Source organism: Thunnus maccoyii, chromosome 7, assembly GCF_910596095.1.
Source record: "Thunnus maccoyii chromosome 7, fThuMac1.1, whole genome shotgun sequence".
NCBI lineage: Eukaryota > Metazoa > Chordata > Actinopteri > Scombriformes > Scombridae > Thunnus > Thunnus maccoyii.
The window spans coordinates 25,905,186-25,928,979 of NC_056539.1; the positions used below are offsets into that span (position 1 = coordinate 25,905,186).

At 40.3% G+C, this 23,794-nt stretch overlaps 2 protein-coding genes and 1 long non-coding RNA gene across 3 annotated transcripts; 2 read left to right on the plus strand and 1 right to left on the minus strand.

The window, feature by feature from the left end:
* Positions 1-3,311: 3,311 nt before the first annotated feature.
* LOC121900799 lies at positions 3,312-7,207 on the minus strand. Its single transcript, XR_006097090.1, has 3 exons — positions 6,713-7,207; positions 6,009-6,101; positions 3,312-4,181 (listed from the first exon to the last, which is right to left on the minus strand). It is a non-coding gene; the product is annotated as an uncharacterized LOC121900799 (long non-coding RNA).
* Positions 7,208-13,531: 6,324 nt separating this feature from the next.
* On the plus strand, positions 13,532-16,649 carry LOC121900797. Its single transcript, XM_042417333.1, has 2 exons — positions 13,532-14,296; positions 15,895-16,649. Exons 1-2 carry the CDS (start codon positions 13,629-13,631, stop codon positions 16,010-16,012), a joined length of 786 nt encoding a protein of 261 aa, XP_042273267.1. The 5' UTR covers positions 13,532-13,628; the 3' UTR covers positions 16,013-16,649.
* A 3,257-nt stretch (positions 16,650-19,906) lies between these two features.
* On the plus strand, positions 19,907-23,310 carry dmrt2b (doublesex and mab-3 related transcription factor 2b). The gene is made up of 3 exons (XM_042417446.1): positions 19,907-20,388; positions 21,324-21,426; positions 22,235-23,310. The coding sequence occupies exons 1-3, from the start codon at positions 20,005-20,007 to the stop codon at positions 23,083-23,085; spliced, it is 1,338 nt and encodes a 445-aa protein (XP_042273380.1). The 5' UTR covers positions 19,907-20,004; the 3' UTR covers positions 23,086-23,310.
* The last annotated feature ends 484 nt before the right edge of the window (positions 23,311-23,794 follow it).

Consider the following 23,794-nt stretch of genomic DNA (forward strand, 5'->3'; position numbering starts at 1 on the left):
AGATGGTGGGGGAGGGGGAGAGTGGAAATTAACAGTTTATATATTTCATTCCTTCAGTGCCTTCTCTCTGTGTCCTTTCTCTCTCTATCCCTCGTCTTCTCTATCTATTACTGGCTCTTCCCATATAGAGGATGGTATTGCATCATTATCTGGGGGGAGGAAGCCATTCAGTCAGAGAAATCGACAATTAGGACCCAATAAAGTGGAAAAGCATATTTCTGTATGCTAATGAGTTTTCCAGCAGCCACAGTAGATGCTGATTAGGCTGCACTTTTTTCAAATATTACTATTATTATTATTATTATTTATTCCATTTATGTAAAACCCCATTTATTCTCTCTGTCACAGCATTTATCAGGGCCACAGTGTGGAGGCTAGCGCCTTTGGTGAGCTTTGAAAAAAGTGACAGACGAGGAAAGAAAGCTAATTTGATTCATGAGTAGATTTAATGGAAGAAACAGTGAAGCGTGAGAGCATCTATAATGTACCCCCAGCGACTGTTCTCCATACGTTCTCCCCAGCTGTCACAGGCAGTCGGCAGAGAGCGGAGATGAGAAGATGCTATACTTTTCAAGCTGAAAAAAAAACAGCGAGGGCAGACGCTAGTGTGGTACAGCTTATGGAGAGGAACCCAACCTCTGCCTACCTCCAACGCATTTCGCATGATCAAACACATGAATGTAAAGAGCAGGCTCACAATTAGCATCCACTCATCTGCACAGCCTCTCTCTTCCCACTACCTGCTTTCTTTCTGCTGCTTGTCAAAAGCTTTAAAGTCAAATGTCAATTAATATTCTCTAATTACTATCTGAAGATGCTTTCAGAAAAGAGGAATATCAAGGCCATCTGTTGGTGAATAACTTTGATGTTCTGGACCATGTCTTCGTTTTTTTTTTTAAAGCGTGCACAGCCGCAATTATCTTCATTAGATTTTGTGTATTTGTGTAGTTTATTCATCCTGCTAGAATAAAATGATATCGGAAACCATTTAATACAGCTCCCTGGCGTCAACAAACATCCAAGAATAATCTCACATTTTGTCATAACGATGTGATTTGCATTGCAAAACAGCTGTCAGAGGCCACTGTGGATCTGCCAGGGACCTCATCACCTCCACCGTAAACAAAAATCCACCATGTTTCTGACTAACAAATAACTTATAACAAGAAATTTGCCTCTTGCTATTTAAAGCTAAAACAGACCTTGTCATAAATATATTTGAGTAGTATTTTAAACATATGAATATTTAGAATATTTATCTTACCAGCCTCGAAGGCACATCTCTTTCAAGAAAAGTGCTAAGCAAGGAAGAGAAACTAAATACTTATTATTATTATTTTTACTTAGTCGAGACTTATTCAACAGCATGTCTGCTCATGCAGTCGTGTGATTTATGAAATGTTGTTTAACTGAAAGCGTATTCATCTGGAGGCTCATTACGCTACGGTAATTACACAATACTGAGTGCTTTTGCTTTGTGTCTGAAGGGATATTGCTTACCATTCATAAAACCACACCTTCCGCTAGATAGCCCAAGACAGCCTGAAAGACAAAAGAGGCAATACACTTGCAGAAACAGATCCAATCTGATACGGGTGGTAGAAGGAGCAACTAAATTGGGAGACTCTTGTTCTCCTGTTATTGCAGCCGGGTTCTGTATCTCATCTCTGGAAATAAGGGGTGCCTTTGAATCTCACACCAGTCAGGAAGACAATGGATCAGAGGTGGTGAGATTGGAAGGAAGAGGAGTATGGCAGGGGTACCCTTCCTCAACCCTCCTCTATTGATGCTCAGATGTTGTCGACAGAAGAAAATGATGAGGGGAGAAGCAGGTAATGATGATAGGAAAGGTGGGGAAAGAAGAAAAGAAGAGAGAAAGAAAGGGAGACAGGGGCGACCATACAACGGGGTGGGCACAAGATGCTGTATGTGTACATGGCACTGCTGTGTCTGCATTATTTAAGAGCTCTCATTAACCTGAGCCTGAAACAGACTAAATCAATAGTCAACGTAGACACACAAAAGCATTTGAGGGTGCTCCATCTGCTCCCTGTGCACACTTGAAAATCATGGTGAGATATAATTGCAAAGAGGGGTTAAATTCATTCAGCAGACATGGCAAACTACAGTTTTCTGGGTCAGGGATCACCTGTCTTGCATTGATTTGGCTTGGGACCAGACGTGTTAAATAGAACATTGATCATGGTCTGTGAGTTTGTGTGATATGGCACGTCCCCTGATCATTGACAGTCCACAGGGTGCTTTGTTTGTAGAAGGAAAGTCACCTTAAAGAAAGATTCTGGGCTATGTTGGTGCATGTACATCTTATAATGGTCAGTTTTAAACCAAATATTTTCCTCCCGGTCAATTTCAATCTACACTGGGTCATATCTAACAGCCCTCATTGGTCTTTATTTATGTCCATGAGATCATGACAAACTTGTCACATTTAATTAATTTCATTTTTATATTCAATTAGAGCACAGTAGCTAAGACCTACGGCAGTGAGTACATCAAGTATGATCTCATTCATTTGAATCGTGCAAACACATTTGTGTAGCGCATTAAAGACAGATGCTAAACTGTCTCTGCTATATGACTGTTGTAGCATTTATAGCATACTTGGGCATAAGAAAATGTAAAGACTTAAATAAAAAGATGATAAAATGATGCACAAGGATGATCTGAAGATTAAGTTCTTTTGTGTCCATGTTTAAGTAAAGTCAATTTAATATATATATTTATAGAAAATCACCAATTGCAAATTTTTTTCCACAGACCACAAACCTTTAATTAGTTTAATTGTTGACTTCCAGCTCATTACTGAAGCTAAAAAAAGATCTGTCTAATCAAATGTTGGGGCTTTTTTCAATTCATCATTCTGCTTCAAACTCATTTAGACATTATTTGAAGATGTGAAATTTATTGACCATTGCAGAATGGACAATGGAGTATTATCTTTTGACTGAGAATGAGCAAATATTAATTTTGTTTATTGGCATTGTATCAATTCTTCATTAAACATCACTAATTTAGTGTTTGTTTTTCTATATTGCAGTTTGGCTCAGTGGATGATAAAATAAGAAGGGTTGCTGTAGTCTTATTTATTGTAAAATATCAATTTTCTTTCTCTTGAACTCAACTGTTTTGGTGATAATCCTCAATAAAACAATGACAAAGAGGTTAAAAATAAAGGCTTTATTCTAGAGACAGCTTCAAAACAAAGAAAGAAAGCAAACACATAAAAAGAAAGCAAGAAAGTAAAAGAAAAGAGGAAAGATAAAAGAAGAGAGGACAGGATGAAATGAAGGGCAGCGGGAGATGTTGAAGCCAACAGCACAAAGTGTCGGCTCAAATGGACCGTGAGGGGGCAACTTCTGGCTCCTAGAGGATTTTCTTCAGGTCATCAAGCATCACATCATGGAGACGCAAATGTAACTATGGTCACGGCTATAACCACAAACCCACCCAGAGACACAGACGCAGCCAAAACCCTGCTCTGTTCCTCCCACATACATGACTCATCCTAAACCCAAAGTCTAATCCTCATCTGGTCCTTTCCCATTCTCTCATTCTTATTTCAATCTGCCTGGGGAAGTAATACTCAAATTCCTAAGCAGAGCGTTAGTGCTCCCATGACCATTACTGTACCAACTGACCTGTGTCTGGATAATTGATGTGAAAATGTATTGGAAACCATACAGAAGCCTTTTTATACCCCAATTAAAACACCTGACACCTGATCTTTGTCAAATGGGTTAGAAATCAGAATATCTCTGGCCTGAATGAATCCAGGGGATGAGGGAAGTAACATAACCTGGGCACAAAGAAGCAAGGAGAATGGAAGGATATGAACAAACCAAGAATTTATTAACAATTTAATTAAAAATACCAACTGAAAACTACTGTCTATGCAAGAAGAAAATGGAACTAAATACAAATGAAACAAGTTAAATTAAACTGAGGCTAAACACAACATTAATAAACACAGTCCCTCTAAAAGGGAGCCAAAGTTACTGACCCCCGTACACCACAACTCAAGTTTAGCTGAGAATAACAACCAACACACAGCCCAAAAGCTGCCAACTGTCCGTTCCTCCTGGTCTTTAACCTCCAGGCCTTGATGAGCAGGTGCGCTCACGCAATCACTACAGCGGTAGGAAGGGGGGAAGGGTGGTAATCTGGGGAGAGTCACAGGTGAGGACAGGGAGAAACACACACTTAAGTCATTTTTACATAATGAACTCTAGACAATTTCAAATTTCAGGGTTGCAGTGCATGTGTGAAAGGTGCTCACAACACTACGGCTGTAACACTCCCTCTCTCTCCCTGTGTGTGTGTGTGTGTGTGGGTGATTGTATGAGTGGAGACAGGCGTGCTGGAGTCAGGGCAGAACCACTCCAGCTGCACCTCATCTCTGTAATCAAGCCTCTACAAAGACTCAGCTTTTTATTACGAGCTACCAGTTTTGCTATTCAGCATTTAGTTCTTGTTGCCTGTTCTCTGTTTCCCTTGTAGTCCTGCCTGTTCTGGCTCCAGTCCCTGTTTACTGCCCCTCGTCTGGTCAAGCACTGCTGTTCTGTCTTGGAACCCTGCATTACTCAGTCTCCTTGGACCTAACTCTGGACCTGCTTTCTCGGGCCCTAACTGCCCCTGCCCCAGTCTCAGTTCCTGGATTCAGCTACCAGCTCAAACGTCCCCTAGCCTGCAGTCCCAGGTTCCCAGCTCCCAGCCGAAGCCTCATCTCAGCAAGCCTCAGCATTCCTTTTCCCCAAACTTCAAAATAAATACCTTGTTCATATAATATCTCTGTTTCCTCCGCCCCACATAACACTACGATCTGGCCAAAGACATGGACCCAGCAAACATAGCTTTTCACTGCAGGAGGTAGACCCTAAATGAAGTTTTGTATGCTGTGGAACAATTCTCTGCCTACTGCTGTGAGACCTCCAGCATTGAGTGGAAGGATGCAGCTCTTTCTCTAGCACTCCTCTCTGTTTCATTCAAGTCGTGACTGCTGGAACTACTGCCTAATCTGGCAGAGACTGTTGTGAACACTTTCCTGTTTCAGTTCCAGCTAGTACCCTGCCTGTATGTCCTGAACCTCATCTGTCATACCCCTTGCCTGGATTCTCTATATCCCCTGCTGCCCGTCTAGCAACCTCATGTGCTGGGCCTGCTTGTCACCAGCCAGTCTCCTTGTCTGCTAGTGATTGGCCTCCTAGCCTTCAGCCTGCTTCCCAGCCAGCTAACCTGCAGCATGTTAGCCACCAGCATGCTAGCCACCAGCATAATATCAGCTGAGGAGCCACCCTGACATCCATAAGTCAACCTTGCCATTTTCATAGTGTCAAACCTGCCAATCTTGGACAAATTTTTAGAGTACATACACATAAAAATACATCATTTGCATACATGCGACAGTCAAACAGACTGTCGCATGTATGCAAAATCGAGGGATGCACTGATGAGAATTCTTGACACCAGTTATAGATTGTTTACAAAAATATCAGTAGATGCCAGTACTGTTGGTCATTTATGCCTGTTTGTCCATTTGTCTTTCACCTACCTAAACATAGTTTACCAAGGAACACAATTTCACTTAGGCTACACACTAACCTACCACTACTGCTGCATTTATGTAGTTTCTATTGTTTATACCTCCACAATAATCAAACTTTAAACTAATTTGACTTTTGAAAATATGATTTTCAGCTAATTTGAAATTTGATTTCTTAGGCAAAGTTATATACTACAGTACCCACACACATCTCTCCCAGTAACTTTCTAGGTAATGTTATTTCTGCGGCAAGTGCATTCACTTTTTTTTTTTTTACAGTGCCATGATCTGCTCCTCTCATTATGGTTACAGGTTTGGCTGCAATACTAATAATGTTGTTTACAATATAACTTAACATCACCAGTGGTGTTTTTTATATGTATAAAATTGGTGGGGCACCAACCACTTCAATAGATAGGCTACATACTAGGAAACCTACAGTACTCACTCTTGCTACTGATGTTTTTTTTTTACATGTCATGGGTCCATGCATGGCTCCACAAAACACTTTTAACAGCACAGTGGCTTGCTTCTAGCAGGTCTTGTACACATACATAGAGAGAGTGAGAGAGAGAATTTCTTTGGCAACATTGTGACTTTACATAGTCCTGTCAATGCAAGCACTATACAGTAAATGTGACTATATAGTAGAGTTACAGAAAAAACATGTTTGATATTTTCTGCAGTTGTCTTGTTCTTTTTATTTATTCATTGATTTTATTTTATTTAATAAATTGTATTATCCTTGATGCTTCGGCAATATTGTTCATCTAACATTCATGCCAATAAAGCTTACTGAATTGAATTGGATTGTGAGAGAGAGAGGAGCAATTACACAAGTTACATTACCACTGTCACAAGCCTAAATTAAGAATGCAATATTCCATCATCATAAGCCAACACAACCAACCTCAGAAGAAATTAGCCTACAGGGCCATAAATGAACATGAAAGAGCTCAACACCACTGAAGGCCACAACGAAGCGCACAGACAACTTTTTAGGGATACCAATCCATTCTGTGACAACTTTAGGACAACAACCTTAATAGATAAGCATGGACACTCATCACTATATCAATCGATCCAGCACAAAAATATGGCCAATGCATGGACCAGAACCACAAAGGCAGCATAAAATATGCTTTCACTCACCAAAGCTGACAGCTCACTTGAAGAGAAAGGCGGCGCAGCGCTTTTTCCTCTGGGCAAACTTCTCGATGACTTTGGGGATGAAGTCGTGTAGCTGCTGAATCAGCCGGCTTTCGATGGACAGCATGGCCATAAGCTGAGTCACGGCTGTCCCATGATATTGCAAGCAAAAGTTTTTACCCTCTTCAGGGTGCAAAAGTTCCTCTCTGACTCAGATGTCATCATAGGAGATGTTATGATAATTTTCAGCAGAGTAACAGTCTCAGCAAAAGCTTCCTAAGTTGTCATTGACGGATGTTAACAGAGACAGGGCTGTCTTATCAGTATGAAACTCAGCGTGGTGGTACAGAGTGGTCAGCTCTTCCTTGTTTACTACAGGCCATAGTTTCACAGCAGAGGTCAAGCTCAGATGTAGGGAATGACAGGACAAAGTGTGGGAAGAGCGAGCTGTCAAGCAGCTTTGCAGCGATCAGGTGGTCACTCTGTGAAAAACTCTGTCAGACAGATAGCCAGATAGATAGACAGACAGCTGATCAACTCTGTGATATATGATCATGGCAACTTACGAAAATTTACCATTGCCATTTATCATTGAAAGTTAAAGATTGAGAAGTTGCAGATGGAGATGAAGAAACTGGAGAAGGATGTAAGTACGGTGGAAACCATTTATAGTGATCACATCTGTCCTGGTCAAATATCACCATAAGTGGATTATTATAACCGAATTTGGTTTTCTTTATTTCTCATGCAGATTACCATCTAACTGACATTTGTATATTTATTAGCCTACGCGAATATAAACTTAAATTTAAAATGGACAGCTTTGCTATTTACCGAATTTTATTGACTGTTTCAAAATACAGTACAGCTGTTTCAAACACAGTGTGTGCACATTTTTGAAGCAGCGGGGGTTCTGACTTTTGCCAATGACAAGTTCCTTCTTTTCCCCGGTGGCAGAACAGGCGAAGAGAGCGGTGATCCTTTCCTTAGATTTCTTTCCCTGCTTTTATTGTCCTAAGCTCAGAGGAGACTATGTTTGTCATTAAGAGAAAATTACTTTCTTTTTCCTGTCATGATTTCAATGTGCACGCAACACCAGCCTCAGGTAGGCAATAATGGTGCCGCAGCCACTTATCATGGGAGCAAAGTTACAAAAAATAGAATTACAGCAGTTAAAAAATTTTTTTTCCATGTGTTGTCATGTATGAAAAGACCTAAAACAAACACTGTAAGTGGACTACTTGATTACTATAGTCAGGAGAAATGCACACATAGTTTTATTTAATCAAGCAGACAACAGTACTTTCAAACACGGACACCTTTGCAATTTTGCTGGAAGATTTACCTGAGGACTTGTGGTATACCTCCAAGTTTGAGACTGCCTTGTATCTGAAAATATCCCATATTGTTTACATTTTGTGTTTATTATATACAGATCAGCAGCAACACACACACAAGCTCCATTCAGTTTCACGTCAGCACAAGCAGGCGGACCACAATTACCCACCACCCTCAGCTATTTGACATGTTATGTTTTTTTCTTCCTGAAAACAAATAATTTAAAAAAATATTTGTAGGATATAAATATTTGTAAAACCCACTATATGTTCTTTTCCAAATTCTGTATTTGGATTCGGCTTCAACCCTAGTAGTGCTTATATAAACATCAAATAACAAATGGCTGATTTTGAAGAGAAGATTTATTGTCAGTGCAGGTTTTTAAACCTGTCAACAGCCTGTCTACCCCTGCACTACAGTATATTCCACACAGACTCGCTTTCTGCAGGGGTTTTCACACTGCAATATCTAGAATGCACAGAACAGTCAGCACTGTGTCTCTTCAACCAGGTCCTTATATAGTTTCAAGGATCAAACTTGGAAGCAGGGGGGCTGTTGATGTTATCATCATTAAGTTTAATATGTTTGAAACCAGTAGAACAGCCCTCTTGTCTGTGCTTATATTGTTCATAAAGCTAAAGCACCTTTCACACTCAGTGCTTGGTCTGTGCACAAAATAAATTTACTTGCACAGTTGCTTAACTTATTCTTCACCATGGCAGATGATGGGGTTTGATGGCCATTTACTCTCATCATGGATGCTGAGGTCCTTGATGGTCTCATTTTCAAAAGACAAGTGTTGCTAAAGATTGTTCACAAGGCTTTGTAAGAACTGGCCTGGATTGATTGCATTTTGCATTTCTTTTCAAGGCTATAGACCGATACTTCCCATTCTCTTTTGCTTCTAAAGCCTCACCATATTTCTCACCTGGACTATCTTTAAATGAATATATCACTCTGATTGTGTGTTTCAGCAGATGCTCTGCTCTAAGCAGAGTTACAGAACGAGACTGAAGCTCCTGTGACAGGACACTTAGTTCATGGAGTGTCATACATGAGCCCAAGGTCACAAAGAAATTCAAGACTTTGAACACAGCCTAATAAACCTCTGTACATTAGCTTCTATTTGTTGGACCTCCTCTCATCAGAACCAGTGTTCTTAAAGTGCTGCACAAGAACTCCCAGTAATGTCCAAACAGCATGAACAGTCTGAAAGCTACTGGCCTTCCAGCATACCTCCAAGACATTGCAAAGAAGTTGTGAGCCTACTTCAGCTGCTGCATCTATAAGTTCACACTCATTTTTGTTTGACATTGTATACAGAGAATATAGCTTCTGCATAAAAGCTTTGAAGTGAATGACATAGTTTACCTCATCAACTGCATCTGACACAGCTAGTTCAAGTCTATGGTTCATACAGTGCCATACAATAAGCTTTGGGAATCTCAAGGTCAACCTGGTTGCTACTCCTGATGTTTTTGATGCTGGCTCCGTCAGACACAAATGTTACTTAGTTTTCATGAAGCCATTCTTCTGTAAGGCCAGCATTAGTTAAACAAGTCAGTAAACCCTTTACTATGCCATCTGCTCTCTGATCTTCCAGGTCAACAAGCTCAAGGAATATGAATGCAAGGCTTTCTTCTTGAATCGATGCTTTAACTCAAACTGTCATGACAGCTTTGTGAATTAAAGAGGAGGACTCGTCAATTAGGACTGCTAACTTACTTGATGATATTACGCTACTGATGATTTTGCTCTGCATCTTATTGGAAACATGTTTGGTTATTTGTGTTGCATTGTAACGTGAATGAAGTATTGAACCCATCTTTATACCATTCAGTTGCTGCAGCTCAATGAGGATCTCATGGTCAGAAAAGGGTCTGTTCTTTTTGGCTAAATGGTAGGCTGTTTGAAACACAGCTTCAGTTTCCTTCATGTAGGACTCAGTCAGCACCTGCATCACATTCTCAATGCCCCCTTCTTTCTGTTGTTCTGCCATCTTCACAGCTTGAGCATGTGCCTTGAACAAAGCATGTTTCCTCACCTTATTTTTCAAGGCTGACAGACTTGTCTCTCTACTTCCCTGGCCAGACACTTGAATCTCAAAGTTCATCCATTCTTTTGAGACAGATACATCTTGCTCCTTGTTGATGCCAATGGTGCTCACACTGCTACAGATCAGACATCCTGTGAGGCATAAACAAACAATGTAACTACTGTATTCACATCAGTATGTGTGTAGTGTCCATGTCTCCCACATACATACAAGCACACAAACACATACACTGTATATTTCTCTGTGTCTACTGTTTTAGAAGCAGCCAAAACTAACAATCTACCAAAAACTTAGCCATTTTTTTGTTTTTGTATGCTAACCAGGGGTTCTTGGATTTAAAATAATCTTTTTGTTTGGCTGTCCACAGGTCTGGCCAGTCATTATTGGTGTCTACAAAAAAAAAATTGAATTACAGGCTATAAATGTAACAATGGTAACAGTTACCATAACCTGAACATTACTGAATTTAGCTCATTGACACAAGAATTTCAAACAGACTCACTAAGATAACTGAACCCTACAGGTAGCTGCCAAAATAATGCAAGCATTCAAGTAAATGAGGGATGCATATTACTATTGAAAGCAGGCTCTCTTGTGGTGTGGGATTTTCTTGGACCAAGTACGCATAAAGAAAAACATTTTAAGTGTTCAACTTCATCTCTCTCTCTTAATGAAAATGCCCCCCTCCACGAACAGGGCACAAGTGGTCACTGAATGGTTTAATTGCATCACAAAGCAAATGGTGACAATGACATACTTCACATACAGCTGTGGCGTTCCTGGAGGGGAAAGGTCCCCGGTCCCCCCAATATTCAAAAATGGAAATTTGTCACCCCACTAATCCGTTTCATTTGATTTTCAGTTTTACTCCCTAAACAGTCAATTATATGCATTGTGGCTAGATATCTGTGGCTTTCTGCCCGGGCTGTCTGTAGCCTATTTCAGAGCCAGACACCCCACCCCAAACCCCCTGCTGCCAAATTGGTCCCTCTCAATGTGACTGACTATTTCTTCCATGACATATAGTAACAGGCAAATGTCAAGCCATGACATATGTTAACTAAATACTGCTATTACAGTTTTTCTCAACTGCTTATGCACATTTTCTGAGGGCATAGCTCATTTTCTTAAAACACTAAACACAAATTCAAAAACTCACACACAAAACCCAAAACTTTACACATCTCTTGCAAAAGCAAAAGCAAACACTGCATTCAAAACAAGGTTATGTCTACTCAAAGTGAAATTTTGTCTTCAAATGACACACACACACACACACACACACCATCAAATGAACAGACATTTCTAAGAACCAACTGAACACTGATGTGCTCAATGGAAAACACTATGATGAGTGAAAAACACTGCTATGATAATCTTATTAGTAGGCCTTTTGCATGTTCAGTGTTACACTACATGCTGTACATACAATAGCCTGTTGTAAACTGTTTCTGTACTCAAATATAAAACCCACAAATACAAGAATAGAATGTGTTTTTATTCTGAAATACTGTATACATCTCCACAAACACAGTTGGATTTGTAAAGTGTTCTTCATACAAACAAACAATAGAAAAAAGAAAATAAGCTTTCTGCATATACTATAAAGAAAAAGAAAATTAGGCTGCATCCTGCCTTTCATTTCGTTTCTGTCTGGCCACAGGACCTCATCAAAATCACAGGCAATGTTCTCCCTGGCCAAGCAGCAGGGAAAGTATTGCCTGGCATGATGAATCCAGTCCTGATATGCTTCAGCAGCTATATCACCACATGCTTCCTCCATTGCTTGTTGAAGGGGTATGCGCTCATGGGGCCTGTGCTCATATACCTTCCAAAGACAAGCTGAAAAAAAAACCCTCAATAGGGTTGAGAAATGGAGAATATGGTGGCAGATGAAGAAAGGAAAAACGTGGCTGGTTGCGGACCAGAGCAGTTTGTTGGAAACTTACGTTGTCCCAGATGACAACGTACCTGGGCTGCTCTGGGCCATCCATCTGCTCAGCTGGAGTGAGGATATTGTGTAGCGTGCCCAGGAAAGTGATGAGATGGGCAGTATTGTAGGGGCCAAGGGTTGAATGGTGATGGAGGACGCTTTGGTGAGTTATAGCTGTGCACATAGTGATATTCCCTCCCTTACTGACCAGGAACCTCAAGAATGGCACGCTGGCGGATGACGTTCCTTCACCGTTGCCACCTCTTTTTGCGAGGTTGAAACCCACATCAGTGAATATGATTTCAGAATATCAGAAATAGACCTAAAGCAGTCAATATTGTGAAGTACAAAACATTACATTACAATACAGTAATGTGTCTATACAGTGCTGATCAGATGTAATCAATTACAGTGTTAGAATGCATAAGACTTACTTGCACATAGTCACAGTGCAATTCTTTGACGCTTTCTGAGTTTCTCTCAAATGGCACGCTGTAGACCATTCATAGGTGGTTTCACTGTAGGACGTGGTTGATTGTTCACAAATTCATGCGGTCAATATTTTGAAATATACCTTGGTTTTCAGTGATTTGAGTTTGTATTGGTTTAGTGTTATTACGTTGTTTGCTCCAACCATATTGGCTATTTCAGTCTCATGTTGAAGTGTCAAAAGTCTTCCTCTTCCACCACGACATGGTAGTCTTTCAGTTCTTTTACAGTATTCAACAGTAATTATTGAGTACTGTCTTGATATGCACTACTACAGTAAGGAGAGAAGATTTCTTACCTATTCTCATTTCTGTATGTCTGGATGATTGAAGTCATAGTGAAGTGGCTCAAGGTTGGCTGGACTCTCAGCCCTGCCTCCCTCATCATCAGACATAGTCAACCACAGTGGCCTGAATCTCATCACAGGCAATTGCTCTCCTAGGTCGTAGTCTTGGTCCTCCTCTTGCTCAACCTCCTTGTCCTCCTCCTCCTCCTCCTCCTCTTCTGACTCTCACTTCTCTCACTCTACCTCTCTCTCTGCGAAGTTGGCATCCATTGTTCTCCAACACAGAAGAGCTCACCTTTGGCCCTTTTATTGCTCAAGCTATAATTGCTAATTGAAAAGCAACAGGTTTTTGTCCATATGAGGAGTCAATGGTGTGATTGGTGGTTTGAGCTTAGCACTCTGAATGGCAGTGTTTTCCATGTGAACACAAGAGATTTCATCAATGAAGATTGTGCTAAATGTAGAGAATTGGGTTTAGTGTTTTGCAAAAAGTATGGTTTAGACCTGCAAAATGAGTGAAAAGCAGGAAATGTGTTTGTATTTGTGCAGAATTGGTGTAAGATAAGGTACATAAGTTTCAGATTTTGGTCATTGTGTCTCAAGTTCCATTGTTGGTGTGTAAGCAATTGAGAAAAACTGCACAAAGTGTTCACTGTGGTGACGTCTTGGTGACGATTGGATTAGCCACTTATTTACTGGACTGTCTCTCATGATTTGGCTATTGCAGGACACTACTGAATGATGTGCATCAGAGGGGATTTAGAAGTGGGTATATACAATGCCGACTGAAAAATAAGTAGGTATACGCCATGCACCTATGTATACCCTGCACTACACCACTGCTCATCCTGTTCTCCTTTTCCCTTGTAGTCCTGCCTGTTATGACTCTTGTCCCTGTTTCCTGCACCTCGTCTGGTCAAGCCCTGCTGGTCTGCCCTCAGCCCTGCTGTTCTGCCCTGGAACCCTGCATTTAGTCTCTACAGATCTCACTCTGGACTTGCTTCCTCTGCCCCTAACTGCCCCTGCCCTGTTCCTGGTTCTCAGCTACCAGCTCAAGCTTACCCTAGCCTGCAGCCCCAGGTTCCCAGGTTCCAGCCCAATCTTCAACCACAGGTTCCCAGCTTCCAACCCAATCTTCAACTGCATGTTCCCAGCTTCCAGCCCAAGCTTCCCCAGGACTGCATTCCCTTTCCCCAGCCTTCAAAATGAATACCTTTTTGCTATAATATCCCCGTTTCCTCACCTTGAGTGTCTGCACTTGGGTTCACCTGCTTCGCCCCACATAACATTTCATATCTCTCAGCCACACCTGTCCAAAACTATCTGTGCACACTGGAAAAATAAATCAGGAACACTCTGTGCGATAAAGCATCATCTTCCTCCTCCTCCTCCTCCTCCTCCTCCTCCTCACTGTCCTGTCACCAGCTCTGGATTGGCACTGCTTTTGCCCTTAAAATGCTCAGACTTCAGGGCTTATAATGGCAGGTATGAGTGTAGCGCAGACCTACTGCAGCAGTCCAATTTTGTTCATTTTCAATTATTTTATCACTAAAACAACTGACTAAAGTCCTGCTGCAGTGTTAATAAACTCCCAACAAAAACATTTACAGGACTAACTGATGCAACCGTGAAATGTGCTGGAGGTTGAGGATTCAGTAAATCATGACAACGACTGTAGCATCACTTCACTAGAAATAATACTTAATATAAGAGAAGAAGAAAATGAGAGGCAGAGGATGAAGAAGAGGGAGAGAGGAAAGAATAAGCAAAGGGAGAAATAAGAAATAAGGAGAAGAACAAGAAAAAAGAACATATTAAAGTAAAGGTTCACAATTTTGTCTTTAAAAGTCTGGCTTAAAACAATAGTTAGGTGCCCAAATGAAAACTGAGACAGGTTTTGCTCACTGTAATCATTCGACCTGTTCATGCAGGCCAATAACATCCCTTTCTAATGTGCTTTCAATGTAAGTGATGGGTGACAAAATCCACAGTTCCTCTTTTGTGCAAGTTTATCTGAAGCTCATATGATGCTTCAGCCTCCCAAGTAAACAACTAATTAGTTAAATTAGTGTATAACTTTCAAAGTAACAGTCTTTTTAGTGCCAAAATCCCTCTTTTTGTTACAGTCCTTCCAGCGCAGCTCAAAAGGGAAACACTGACAGACAAAACACACAAAGAGGAAATTGTAGACTAAAAAGACTAACATTGGAAGATATTCACTTAATGTGACTAATTTTAATGGCTGAAGCCTCATATTTGGTTTAGATAAACTTTTAAATAATTTTTTGCACAAAAAATGTTTGCATGGGCACCTGACAGACTTTAATAACAACAACAATATTATGAAAAGCATCCCAGAGTCCACCCCTTTGAAAGAAAGGGGGGAAAAAACAAGCAAGGCCAGGTATGAGGAATCTCTCATAAAGAGCATAGCCTGCAGTATAGATTATATCCTTTTCATCTGATGCCAGAGTTTCATATTTGTATAAATACCCTATTAGAACACATTAAAATTGTTGCAATTTTACAGTATGAACTCCTCACGCTGGTTCATGTCACTGAACCTCAGACTGTGTGTGATGTTGCATAAAGCAACACTCATAACACTGTGCAAAGCATATTAAAAAATGTCCCAAAAAGAACCTGATTGTGTCTAATATGATGGGGTTAGAAGTACATTTATTTAAGTAGGTGTGTGTTCTATCTTAACAGGCCTGACAAACTCAAATACTCTCGAAGGTGCAGGTTTAACCTCCCTTGAAAAAAATGTCAGCTTAATGGCCCCTGCCTTTCGCTGATAACTGCCAAGGTGTCTCCTGCTCTTTGGAAGTGGGTGGATAAAGGTGTTAAAGCCTTTGTGTAAAGGCACCGTGAAACATAGCCCAGTGTCTTTATATTTCTCTCTTTGAAGTGAATTGACATTCAGCTCAGGATTTTGTTTGAAAATGCACCCTGCCTTCAAACCCCTCTGTTTTCCTTCTCTAAACTTCATTATGTTACATAAAGTTGGAGCAGCCTTCTTGTCCTTGAGTTTTACTTACAGGTTGTCTGCCTTTTGTGTTTTGTTTGACTTCCTTTGCAAGGCGATTGAGGGCGCCAGTCAAAGGGAGTGAGGCAGATAGGGGAGGACACACTGGCAGGCCGAATGGTGGGAGCCAAGGAGTCTGTCAAACTCCATCTCTGCTACGAAAATGGAAGTAGATGGGCACAACTCTCTGTACAACCGCAGGACATAGAATAGAGTGCAGGGAAGGGGAGGATGTGTGATGGGAATGCCAGAGTAATATGTCACTGCTGATGACACTCAATTTGTTTGGGAGTCAAGGGGCTTCGAGAGGTGCACTCTACTGCCTATCTACAGGCAGCAGCAGAGCTGATGGTATTAATAACGGGGGTACTTAGCTGTTTTCCATGTATATACAGCACAAAATCATGTCCCACCCATTATGTAGCAAGCAACAGCAATCATTCCCCCTTCAGTGATTTAGAGACTGTTGTCACCAGAAAAATTAGAGCATTGCCGGTTTGTTAAAATGCTTAAAATTATGTGCTTATGTTTTTCTGACAAGTGGAATCTTGCAGTCATGTGAATAATGGCTGTTCACTCTCAGTACCAAAGACAGAAGTAGTCTTGTGTTGTTATACTTTTGCAAAAAAAAGTATGGAGGAGGAGGTTCATGGAGATGTGTAACTTTGACTTGGGAGACTCCACTTTGTATCCCAAGTTCTACCAACAGTCTACGTTGGTTTTTGTTTAAGCATGAGGGCAATCATTCCCTATCCCTTAACCAAGTAGTTTTATATCATATCATCATTTATCATAATATAGTTGCCTTGCACAGACACTGTAGTAAAAACATTTAAAAGTTATTTGAGGTTGTGTAATTTAAAAACATTTTATGTTATTTTCTGCATAAGGATATTTTGTCACATTTGCATCAATAGAAATATATATATTGATATTTTCTTTGGTATGGATTTTACTTGCTGGTTGCTTGTTTGGTTATCCTTCCAGTAGTGTATAGTACATACTAATATGACTAGCTTTTCATCTTGAATGGTGGGAGGCTCCTGCTGTTTTGACAGAGGTTCCTAGCTAATAAAAATACTTCCTATTCTCACCAGCCTTTGTCTTCATACACATTTTTTGTTAAAGTTGTGGAAAATAACTATTGCATGTGGTACAGCTGCTCTGTACTTCTGCTTTGACAATTTTAATTTTTTTTAACTCGACAGAGTCATACATAACTTGGAATTCTACTGTCAGGTTTTTGACAATGACGAAGAATCAGAGGCTCACACTAACTACAGTTCATCTCTGTACTAGTCAGTTTTAGAATGGATTGTACCACTTTGGTTACTTTATATTTTGAGGCTCAGCTGGATCTGGCTCCTACTTATATCTTTGATATCTGATCTTTTAACCCTTTATGAGCCATATAACAGTCTGAAATCTCCTGGCAGGGCACTTCTGGCCAAGGTAAAGACTGGGATCAAGACCAAAGGTGACTGGGTCTTTGCCACCTGAGCCCCAGGGCTTTGTAAAATGGTATTCCACCTGAGATCCTGTGTGAAAATAATATATAGGCTTGTATATGTATTTCAAACCCCTCTTCAGAAACACTCCTTTTTTAGACAGAGGTTTTTATAGAAGATTTTATCTCAGTAACACTTTAACACAGTTGTAAATCGGGTCAGTTGTAAATATTTTTAGGCAAAGACCCTGACCTTTACACATAGGTTTGGTTCTTTGCCTTTATTTTGATCAGTGCACCAACTAATTTCACTGATGAAATCAAAGTAAACAAACTCACAGAAAACATTATCTGCTAAATACCTGAACTATAAAAGGCAACAAGAATTTGTGGATTCAATTTATTAAACTAATAAAAACAATTGGATTCTGCACAATCCAAACCATGAGTATGTTGCATTAAATCTCAGATGTTTTGAAAGAATATCTCTCAGAAGAAGCACATTGTGCAGTAGGCATCTGCAATTTAAATACTTTTGAAGCAGTTTTTAGTATGGCTATGTGGATAATGAGTTAATCATCGTTAGCCTGAAGCATGAAGTAATAATTGTAATAATTAGTGATCAGGAGCTAAATGTGTAATGCCTGTAGAGGAGAACAACCTCAGTTTGTCCTGTCAGGGTGTGCAGTTATAACAAGTCTGGCTGTAGGCTGAAAGCTCTGAAGGGTTCAGTGGAGGAGAGCAGGATCATGTGTTTTTCTGGTTGCTCAGTGTTGGACCACATTGTGGAAGTCTGGCTAACAAGCTGGTCTGGATGACACTGGATGATCCTGCAGTTGAGTGCAATATGTGACTTATCCCTCTGTAACCTTGGCCAATCATGTGATGAAGTTAGACCTGATTGCTACCATCCTCAGGGAGTTTTACCCTGGGCGTAATTACACAGTTTAACCAGTAGGGAGCACACTTCTCATACCATCTCAGTGGAGTCTGTGGTGCTGAACTGTATGTTAGAGCTTTTCATGGTAATAGGTCAAGGAAGCATCAGCTCTTTTTTATAATATAATACGTTTCCTAGCACTGCATTAGCATTAGTGTATGCTGCTGAGGTGGTGAATAGAGCATAACACCAACCTCCAATGAAAAGCACTGTATGCATAATGTAGCCTATGCTACAAATGACAGTCCAAGGATAAGCACAGTAGCCTGTATTGATAATAAATAATTAGTATTAGTAACTATTAGTACTATGTTTACATCAAGTAATAATTTACCTGACATCAGCATCAAATTACATTGATTCAATTATTAAAAGAGGTGAGAATTAAAATAATTCACTCTTAGTAAACCTATGTTAAAAACTCTCTTCTAAACAACCTTTACTAAGTGGGAATATTTATGTATTTCAATGGTTTTGATTATTCCGTTTTAAGCCCAGAAATGGCGACACTAGAAACATCAAGAGATCCATTAAATCATTGAATTATTTAACGGTATTATGAATAAATATGAGTATGAGGATGACTCCTAGGTAATATGAAAATGTAATTCTCTCTCTCTCTCTCTCTCTCTCTCTCTCTCTCTCTCTCTCTCTCTCTCTCTGTCTGTCTCTCTCTCTCTTATCTCCCCACTAGCCTTCTTCCCCCAAGGCTCGTGCGTAATTAGTCCATATTGTATCAGTCTGGTTAAACACATAGCTCACACATATATGCACCCTCACGGGCACATAACCTAATTGTATGTTTTAAAGCAAGTGTGGCTCGCCTGGTCTCTCTCTGTATATGATATTACTACATTATTATAATTATAATAAGGATATCATTACTTATAACAGTAGTGATTGTTGTACCATTGATGTAATTGGTAAATTTTAGATATGTTTAATGAATATTATCGTCGATTAAATACATGACATGACATTTATTTTCTCTGCTAAATTTTCTTTCTTTCTGTTTTTTATTTGAACATAAATACTAATCTATCGCTTAAAATGACGCATGTAATTTGGAGATGTGGGTCTGGCAAGATCCCAAATCTCTTTGAAAGATGAGAACAACTTGGAAGGTGGGCAGGGCAGGGCAGGTATAGGGGTTTATAGGGAGAGTTGCTTTTGCTGCAAATGGGCTTCCCCAAATCTTTGCTCATGGGTTCTGCGCCAGGAGCTCGGCATTGTGGCCCGGTCTACTATCCGCTTGTTCTTGGAAACAGCGTCAGAGAGCAGCTGAGAGAGGCTTAACATTTCAAACGTCTGGCGGTAGGCTGCAAAGTTTCCACCCTAAAACACTGTCATGTAGCCACGGGCTGGAGCAGGACACAACACCTCACGGCTTGGTGTTCAATAGGTAGGCTATTAGTGTGCGGTAAAGTTGTGGCTCACACTCTTAATGCGTCGATTGAGTTTGTGTCTAATGGAAGCTGGTATGTTTCAATTAACATTACCTGTGTCAGTCAGTTATGTTGCAGGTGCTGCAGTGTTTAATTATTTAATTAACGTGTTTAAAATACGTGCGTAAAATAACATTTTATCAGACCTATTTGGGTTTTAATGAGAAAATTTTGGCAGATAAATTTGTTTTTGTTTTTTAAAATAATGATACTTTTATCTGTAGCCTAACTACCATAACCACGTTTGATTAATTGTATCTTGATTCAAAATCCTTTTGCATCATTTGCGTAAAAGTCAGATTAAAAGTGAGATTCCGGTGCTACTAGTCATAGATGTCCGCTCAGCTGGAAGGAGGCCTGCAGCTGGAGACCACAGCAAAACTTAATGTACTAAAATCCGAAGAAATAGTTGACGTGACAAATCCTGACGGATGCCCTGTGCAGCGCGGCCGCCCCGGGGACGGAGCAGAGAATAAAATGTCCCTGTCTCCAGAGCGCCAGCAGCAGAAACCACGCAAGATGACCCGGAGCCCCAAATGTGCCCGCTGTCGGAACCACGGCGTCGTTTCGTGTTTGAAAGGCCACAAACGCTTCTGCCGCTGGAGGGACTGTCGCTGTGCCTGCTGCCTGCTGGTGGTGGAGCGGCAGCGCGTCATGGCAGCGCAGGTCGCACTGAGGCGGCAACAGGCTGCGGAGGTGAGGAGAGCACAAGGGCAGGTCAGTAATGGGAAAATGATTTACGGATGGGTATACCATGAGTGGGTGATTATCAAGAGTTATTGACAGAAAAACCACAAAGAGTAAAATCACAATGTTGTAGGGTAATATGTGACTGTGGAAGGGAATAAATTATTGGGGAAAAAGGTAAAATATTGAAAGCTTAATGGCTTTAAAATGATGAATGGGAGATGAATATCAGTATACATCTTTCTATTTAACACTATATTCGTTTTTAGCTCTCCGCATGCCTTTACTGAAAAGAGCAAAACACGTAATTTTTTTACACTTCACAGAAGTCTGGATAATGAAGGCTGAAACCTGGATTTACACAATTATTATCTAACTTTTCAGCTGATAAATGTGACAGAATTCTCACCATCTCATGGAAGCCCATAAAAGAAAGTTTACATTTTTTATGCCCAAATAAAGGTGCAGAACTATAACAGGCTGAAGGCATAGATTTATTTCACTATTCATATATAAGAAAAAGAACTTACATCCGATTTTTATCATTATTTGAGCAATGTTTTACCAATTAGGTCTCTAAGGAAGACAAAATGTTATTCTAAGGATTTGAATAAGCTGTCTGCATTTATAACTGAAGGCAAAATGTAAATTTTGTAATTATAAAATATTAACTTTGCCAATAAGTAGTTGAAATTGTGTCATATCAATTAAGTATTGTTGAGTAAAGTACAATTGATTCAAATGGCATGTATAGAGTAAGACAGGAAATTTAGATGCTACTGTGCAGAGTGACTTAATTTACAAAAATGCCAAATATCCCACAGTTTTTAAGATCTTAGAATCATACAGATCTCTGTTTTTCTCTTATATGATGTATTAATTCTTCTTAATTACCATTGAGGCATAGTCTCAGTATAATATGATTATGTCCAAATGTCTAATTCTTGTTCCCTTGCCTCTCCCAGGGTAAGAAGGGCGTTAGGTGTGCAGCACCATTGCGGAGGACGGCATATCAGCGTTACACCAGAGCAGCTGAGCCAAGCATCCTGGCTAAGAGCATCCTGCAGGGTAAAGTTTAATTAACATTTCTTTTCTCGTTAGCCCACCTCTTCTCTTCCAGACTGTGATGGAAAGTGCAGTTTTGTATTTTTATTCATTTTCAAATTGTACAGAAACTCACTCACACATTTACTTAAACTTGTTGAACTTGTTGGTTTGTCTTAATCTTAACTATAACCGCTCCATGTCTTACCCCAGCTCTTGTTCAAGCCTTAGCCAAAGCTTAACCAAAAAACAAATATTAACCCTAAAATACGTATTTGACTTTGTGGGGACCCGTTTTTTTGTCCCCAGATGGATTATAGTCCTCACAATGTCCAAATAAACAAATATGTCCCCAGATGGTGACTGATCAAGCACTCAACCCTCACACAAGTGCTCTTTGACACACTCGTATGCATTACATAAAGATAAACACATTGTTACTGAAAATGCATTTAGAGGGCTTGCTTGGGCTCATGCTGCCAGTTCTCCTTTTTGGATGTAATTACCCAACACTAGACACCCATAATTTATCTAAACAAACCTGATCACTATGGCTTCACTATTTCACAACAATAGGCCATTACGGTAATACATAAATTGTATTAATACCCACTGGCTTGCAGTCAAATCCTGCTGGAGGCTTTGTCTTCTCAGGCTTCCTGTGCTCTCGGTAAAGCGAAAATGACACTGCTAACCAACTGCATAATTAAAATAATAAACAACAAAGCACTCAAACATAAACACAACAATTAATTGGTTGGAACAAGTTCATTATTGATAAATAATTAAATAAATGAATATATAACAACTGTATGCTTTGCTCCCTATGCAGGGCTCAAACCCGTGGTGCCGCTGGAGGACAACACCTCCTGTTGGTCAAAGCAGCCACAGCGCGACCACTTTACATGCCCCTCCATCAGCGCCCGGATGAGGAAGAGGAGAGCCTTTGCTGACAAGGAACTGGAGAACGTGATGCTGGAGCGGGAGCTGAGGCAGCGAGAGCTACAGAGTGACCTTACCTTTTCCTCCTCTGCCCTCGTTCCTATGCTTCACCCTCCACCCCAGCCCATTTCCCCGAGCCTTCACTGCTGCCCGCTCAACAAGGACCCCAACACTGCAGGAACATCCAGCTATGTGCCTGTTTATAAATATAAGCCTCTGTATGAGTGTGACTTCCACTTCTATCAGTTCTTCCAACTGAAGAGCAGGTCAACTATAGAAGGTGACTATAATGACTTCTTGTTATGCCGAAGCGCAGAGCACAGCAGGGAAGAGGAGGATGAGGTGCAGAGTGGCTGGAAAGGCTGTGAGAAGAAAGACCAATCAGAACTGATACGTCTACCATCACAACAAAGGCTCAAACATCATGACAACACCTTGACAGGTCTGGATCTTGTCAAAGCGCCCTCAAAACCAACAGAAATAATAGACTCAAGTGGCTCTTCAACCATTACACGCTCAATTTTTGGATCAGATCAGGGTATCCAGGGCATGCCAGATATCAGTGCAGCCAGCAGGACTTTTGATCCCTCACTTCTGACAGCTAAGGGCTGGTGCGCAGACACTCCTGTCACCCAGGCAGGTTCTCATGCCGACTCTGTCAAGAGCTCTCATGGCAGCTCAGTCAGGACTCCAGCTGTGAGGCCATTACCTTTCTCTGTGGAGGCTCTGCTGAGAGCCTGACAGGCAAAGGCAGTGGAAAGTGGTGCACTGCACTTTGTTTATGTGCGGACTAAGAATTGATGTGGAGGGTATAAATATAAAAATGGCTAGTTGTATTACAGGTTTTCTTGACAAGGTCTTGTGGCCATAAAGTGGCAATAGGTGAAATATTTAAAAACGATTTCCAGAACATGAATTACAGTGTTTGTATTTTTTATATTTCATGAAAATGTATTTTGCTATACTTTAACTACAATTAAAAATATTACAATGAAATATACTGTATATATGTACTTCATTACTATATTTTCATTTACTTGCATACACTGAGCATATTTTGTACAAATATACATTTTGCAAATGTAATACTGTTTTATACTCCTCTGTCAGCACTCTGCTTTGACCCTCTCGGATCAATCATATTTTATTCTCTTTTCCTGCAGAAGAAATATACAGTACACACATAAAACAAAGTTGATGAAAAAGGCAAGTACTGTTTGAACTTGTTCCCGTTCCTTACTTTATTCTTTGATTTTTAAATCAAAGTGTAGATGTGGCTGGCTGATCTCTGTGTTCCTCTCGGGCATTGCAGTGTCAAAACAAACCAGGTGCGGCTCAGAAATCTCTCTTAACTCATAGGAAAACTAACAATGAGAGGAGCATGAGGTGAAGCAGGTGGTGGTGTGCCAAGAAGACAGTAGACAAAGATTTTTCAAAAATGTCTCTGTAA